Source organism: Bombina bombina, chromosome 5 (genome assembly GCF_027579735.1).
Source record: "Bombina bombina isolate aBomBom1 chromosome 5, aBomBom1.pri, whole genome shotgun sequence".
NCBI lineage: Eukaryota > Metazoa > Chordata > Amphibia > Anura > Bombinatoridae > Bombina > Bombina bombina.
Genome location: NC_069503.1, coordinates 695,156,679 through 695,162,678, shown reverse-complemented (window position 1 = coordinate 695,162,678; position 6,000 = coordinate 695,156,679). Strand labels below are relative to the sequence as shown.

Here is a 6,000-nt window from a genome sequence, read left to right as displayed (position 1 = left end):
TGCAATCTATTTAACTAATGTTTGTATTAAAAGGCACAAGTAAGAAATGTTTAATGTTTAAAAGTATGTCTTATAAAATATTAAATTTTATTTAGCCTATTTCACAGATGTATATTTTATAAAACTTTACATTCTGTACAGTTTATATTTATATATTTATATATTTCAGAACAAAAATGTAGGTCCATTAAATGCAAAAATATGGTTATTATCCCAAGCTACAAGGCAAGATTTACACAGGATACTCTCCACTAACTATGGAAATGGTCAGTTGATGTAAAAATGTTCTTAAAACTGTACAAAAATAATTTTACTATTCTTCATACATTCAACAAGACTGCAAACACAGATATTATATCATACCTGCAGTCCCAAATCATTTAAACACTCCATAATAGAATGACACACTGAGCATATATACAATGGCAAATCTGCAACACTTCATATATCAAAAAGGTGTACGTATACGTGTTTCTCTTTTATGTGTATATATATATATATATATATATATATATATATATATATATATATATATATATATATATAGCTACACACACACATATATATACATGCACACACATCTGTGCGTGTGCAGATAGAAATAATAATAAAAAAAATCAGATACAACAAATACATATTTTATAAAAGGCATTTGTAGGGGAGGGGTATGTTCAAATTTAATAGTGTAACAAAATTAACTTATTAAATAAAATATATTCTAGAGAAGCTTAAAATTTGTACATATATGAACAGAATATTTGGTGTCTGCATTAAACAAAAAAATTACTAATACTGCATAACAACAAAAAATAAAAAGGTCTTTCTTGACAGTGGTTTCTTCACACTCACTTGTTACAAACTTGTTGCATTCCATCAGTCTGTCAAGCACTTTCTTACCAAAATTTGGAGCACATGTGGTTATTAAAATGCATGAGTAGAGGATTAAGTTCTTGAGTGTATTTATTTCCTTACAAAAATGTTCATTTATTTGAGGTATTTTTAACCTTCTATATAAACTATTGCCTCAGATTTCAGAGGGCAAAAAACAAAAAAACAAACTTAGGGCTGGATATTACCCGTTTCTTTTTTAAATATATATATTTATATATATTCACCAAAAAAATAGGCATTTCAAGGTTTCCCGGTTGCACAACAAAAGTTAATCACCATTTTCTTCCAATACAGTACAAGTCAAAGTCTTCTGTTCAAGAATTGTACTGCAAAATATTTATGACAGCACTCCGTAAATTATGCCACTTTAAAAGCCATGGCAAAGTTAATTTTTTTGAAAGAAAAAAAAAATCCCTGGATAAATTAATGTTTTCAGAAAAGGAAGGACACATCCATAAGTAACATGTCCAGTTAAGGAGAATTTCAGTGCTAGTTCACAAGCAACATTGCATATAATAAATATTTCTTCTAGAATTCATCAATTTTTCTTTGTAAATACTTTAACATGGAGTCCATCCCCTGAGCAGAACCCCAAATCCTCTTCAGCGCTTCACATTCCCTGTCATTTGTTTGTTCCAAGTCTACTCTCATGACGTTACGAACTAGAGCTTTGGATTCTTCAAGTACCTACATAAACAAAGTAAACAAAAAAGAAATGTTAATTTAAAAATTGGCAATAATAAATTATAATAATAGCCCACATAAAATTTTAAGGGAGATGAAAGTCAAAATTAAAAACCAGTGTATTTTTACTAAAAAAAGAAAACAAATGTGCAAGAATTCAATATACATCTGTGTATCTAGTGATTGTCTGACACCTGATGCCACTCATATTTTGTTTCATTAAATGATATAGGGGAAAATGAAAGGAAACTTTGAAATTTGCCAGGAAAAAAAAATCTATTGCTCATCTGAAATTCAAAATAAGTTGTTTTTATTATGCTTTTGTTGATTATGCATTTCTACTGTATTCATTGGTCCTTTAAACAACCTAAATCTGTATATATGTAAATAACAATTTTGCATGCATTGAACCATCATCATAAAAGAAACACACATACTAGTGGATTGCAGGCCACAAGTTCTTTTATGCGAACCATAACTTCTTGTGTGAACGTGCCAGGCCAGAACACCTGAGAGACCAATCCCTTTGCACATGCTTCTTGAGCAGTGAGTTTTCTTCCGCTAAACAGCATTTCATTTGCCTGTAATGAAAACATGTTTAAAATACTATTAAAGCATAACAATGTACCCAAATCTCTGCACTTCAAAGAAAGATCAGGACAAAGGAGTTAAAAAACCCAACAATGATATCCTGATGCTCCGTGTCTCAGAATTGCTGGATAGCATGTTTAAATAGCTTGAGGACACAAATCGGCCCACAACTGGAGATTGGAGACGATTTAAGCTAAACTGAACACTTTTACAAAGCGCGCCCCTGCCACATTGCCTGGAAACCCCTTATATGCATTTTTAAACTGCGTAGCTCAGCAGAGCAGTAGAGGCCCAGATCTTAAACCGGAGCCTACCTAGAGGATTCTGTGTGTACCGGATTGTAAAAGAACGACTACAGTCAATAAAAGAAACACAAATTATGCTTACCTGATAATTTAATTTCCATCTGTGGGAGGAGAGTCCACTGCTTCATTCATTACTTGTGGGAAATAAGAACCTGGCCACCAGGAGGAGGCAAAGACACCCCAGCCAAAGGCTTAAATACCTGCCCCACTCCCCTCATCCACCAGTCATTCTGCCAAGGGAACAAGGAACAGTAGGAGAAATATCAGGGTATAAATGGTGCCAGAAGAACAATATTAAATTTAGGTCTGCCCACTGGAGCAAATGGGCAGGAGCAGTGGACTCTCCTCCCACAGTTGGAAATTAAATTATCAGGTAAGCATAATTTGTTTCTTTCATGTAATTAGCAAGAGTCCATGAGCTAGTGACGTATGGGATATACATTCCTACCAGGAGGGGCAAAGTTTCCCAAACCTCAAAATGCCTATAAATACACCCCTCACCACACCCACAAATCAGTTTTACAAACTTTGCCTCCCGTGGAGGTGGTGAAGTAAGTTTGTGCTTGATGTCAGGTATATGTCTCTAGCTATTTTAGCTAGAAGAGCTTTATGGCTTAAAACTTGGAATGCTGATACGTCTTCTAAGTCAACTTTGCTTTCCCTTTCATTCCAGGGTAATAAATTATTTGGTTCACAGTTGGATTCTATTATTTCAACTGTTACTGGGGGGAAAAGGAACTTTTTTACCACAGGATAAAAAATCTAAAGGTAAATTTAGGTCTAATAATCGTTTTCATTCCTTTCGTCACAATAAGGAACAAAAGCCTGATCCTTCCCCTACAGGAGCGGTATCAGTTTGGAAACCATCTCCAGTCTGGAATAAATCCAAGCCTTTTAGAAAGCCAAAGCCAGCTCCCAAGTCAACATGAAGGTGCGGCCCTCATTCCAGCCCAGCTGGTAGGGAGCAGATTACGATTTTTCAAAGAAATTTGGATCAATTCAATTCACAATCTTTGGATTCAGAACATTGTTTCAGAAGGGTACAGAATAGGCTTCAAGATAAGGCCTCCTGCAAGAAGATTTTTTCTTTCCCGTGTCCCAGTAAATCCAGTGAAGGCTCAAGCATTTCTGAAATGTGTTTCAGATCTAGAGTTGGCTGGAGTAATTATGCCAGTTCCAGTTCTGGAACAGGGGCTGGGGTTTTACTCAAATCTCTTCATTGTACCAAAGAAGGAGAATTCCTTCAGACCAGTTCTGGATTTAAAAATATTGAATCATTATGTAAGGATACCAACATTCAAAATGGTAACTATAAGGACTATTCTGCCTTTTGTTCAGCAAGGGCATTATATGTCCACAATAGATTTACAGGATGCATATCTGCATATTCCGATTCATCCAGATCACTATCAGTTTCTGAGATTCTCTTTCCTAGACAAGCATTACCAGTTTGTGGCTCTGCCGTTTGGCCTAGCAACAGCTCCAAGGATTTTTACAAAGGTTCTCGGTGCCCTTCTGTCTGTAATCAGAGAACAGGGTATTGTGGTATTTCCTTATTTGGACGATATCTTGGTACTTGCTCAGTCTTCTCATTTAGCAGAATCTCATACGAATCGACTTGTATTGTTTCTTCGAGAACATGGTTGGAGGATCAATTTACCAAAAAGTTCATTGATTCCTCAGACAAGGGTAACCTTTTTAGGTTTCCAGATAGATTCAGTGTCCATGACTCTGTCTCTGACAGACAAGAGACGTCTGAAATTGGTTTCAGCTTGTCGAAACCTTCAGTCTCAATCATTCCCTTCGGTAGCCTTATGCATGGAAATTCTAGGTCTTATGACTGCTGCATCGGACGCGATCCCCTTTGCTCGTTTTCACATGCGACCTCTTCAGCTCTGTATGCTGAACCAGTGGTGCAGGGATTATACAAAGATATCTCAATTAATATCTTTAAAACCGATCGTACGACACTCTCTGACGTGGTGGACAGATCACCATCGTTTAGTTCAGGGGGCTTCTTTTGTTCTTCCAACCTGGACTGTGATTTCAACAGATGCAAGTCTGACAGGTTGGGGAGCTGTTTGGGGGTCTCTGAAAGCACAAGGGGTTTGGGAATCTCAGGAGGTGAGATTACCAATCAATATTTTGGAACTCCGTGCAATTTTCAGATCTCTTCAGTCATGGCCTCTTCTAAAGAGAGAGTCGTTCATTTGTTTTCAGACGGACAATGTCACAACTGTGGCATATGTCAATCATCAAGGAGGGACTCACAGTCCTCTGGCTATGAAAGAAGTATCTCGAATACTGGTATGGGTGGAATCCAGCTCCTGTCTAATTTCTGCGGTTCATATCCCAGGTGTAGACAATTGGGAAGCGGATTATCTCAGTCGCCAAACGTTACATCCGGGCGAATGGTCTCTTCACCCAGAGGTATTTCTTCAGATTGTTCAAATGTGGGGACTTCCAGAAATAGATCTGATGGCTTCTCATCTTAACAAGAAGCTTCCCAGGTATCTGTCCAGATCCAGGGATCCTCAGGCGGAGGCAGTGGATGCATTGTCACTTCCTTGGAAGTATCATCCTGCCTATCTATATCTTTCCGCCTCTAGTTCTTCAAAGAGTAATTTCCAAGATTCTGAAGGAGTGCTCGTTTGTTCTGCTGGTGGCTCCAGCATGGCCTCACAGGTTTTGGTATGCGGATCTTGTCCGGATGGCCACTTGCCAACCGTGGACTCTTCCGTTAAGACCAGACCTTCTATCGCAAGGTCCTTTTTTCCATCAGGATCTCAAATCCTTAAATTTGAAGGTATGGAGATTGAACGCTTGATTCTCAGTCAAAGAGGTTTCTCTGACTCTGTGATTAATACTATGTTACAGGCTCGTAAATCTGTATCTAGGAAGATATATTATCGAGTCTGGAAGATTTACATTTCTTGGTGTCTTTCTCATCTTTTTTCTTGGCATTCTTTTAGAATTCCTAGAATTTTAGTGTTTCTTCAGGATGGTTTGGATAAAGGTTTGTCTGCAAGTTCCTTGAAAGGACAAATCTCTGCTCTTTCTGTTCTTTTTCACAGAAAGATTGCTAGTCTTCCTGATATTCATTGTTTTGTACAAGCTTTGGTTCGTATAAAACCTGTTAAGTCAATTTCTCCTCCTTGGAGTTTGAATTTGGTTCTGGGGGCTCTTCAAGCTCCTCCGTTTGAACCTATGCTTTCGCTGGACATAAAATTACTTTCTTGGAAAGTTTTGTTTCTTTTGGCCATTTCTTCTGCTAGAAGAGTTTCTGAATTATCTGCTCTTTCTTGTGAGTCTCCTTTTCTGATTTTTCATCAGGATAAGGCGGTGTTGCGAACTTCTTTTAAATTTTTACCTAAGGTTGTGAATTCTAACAACATTAGTAGAGAAATTGTGGTTCCTTCATTGTGTCCTATTCCTAAGAATTCTAAGGAAAGATCATTGCATTCTTTGGATGTAGTTAGAGCTTTGAAATATTATATTGAAGCTACTAAAAATTTCCGAAAGACTTCTA

General features: G+C 37.1%; 1 protein-coding gene across 1 annotated transcript in view; it reads right to left on the bottom strand.

Moving 5' to 3' along the window:
* Nucleotides 1-622: 622 nt before the first annotated feature.
* CDYL (chromodomain Y like) overlaps nt 623-6,000 on the bottom strand; it is a 484,963-nt gene continuing 479,585 nt past the window's right edge. Inside the window, exons 6-7 of the mRNA XM_053715829.1 lie at nt 2,013-2,156; nt 623-1,578 (exon numbers count right to left, since the gene is read on the bottom strand). Coding sequence (XP_053571804.1) covers nt 1,420-1,578; nt 2,013-2,156 — 303 coding nt within the window. The 3' untranslated portion in view covers nt 623-1,419. The remainder of the gene's footprint in view (nt 1,579-2,012; nt 2,157-6,000) is intronic.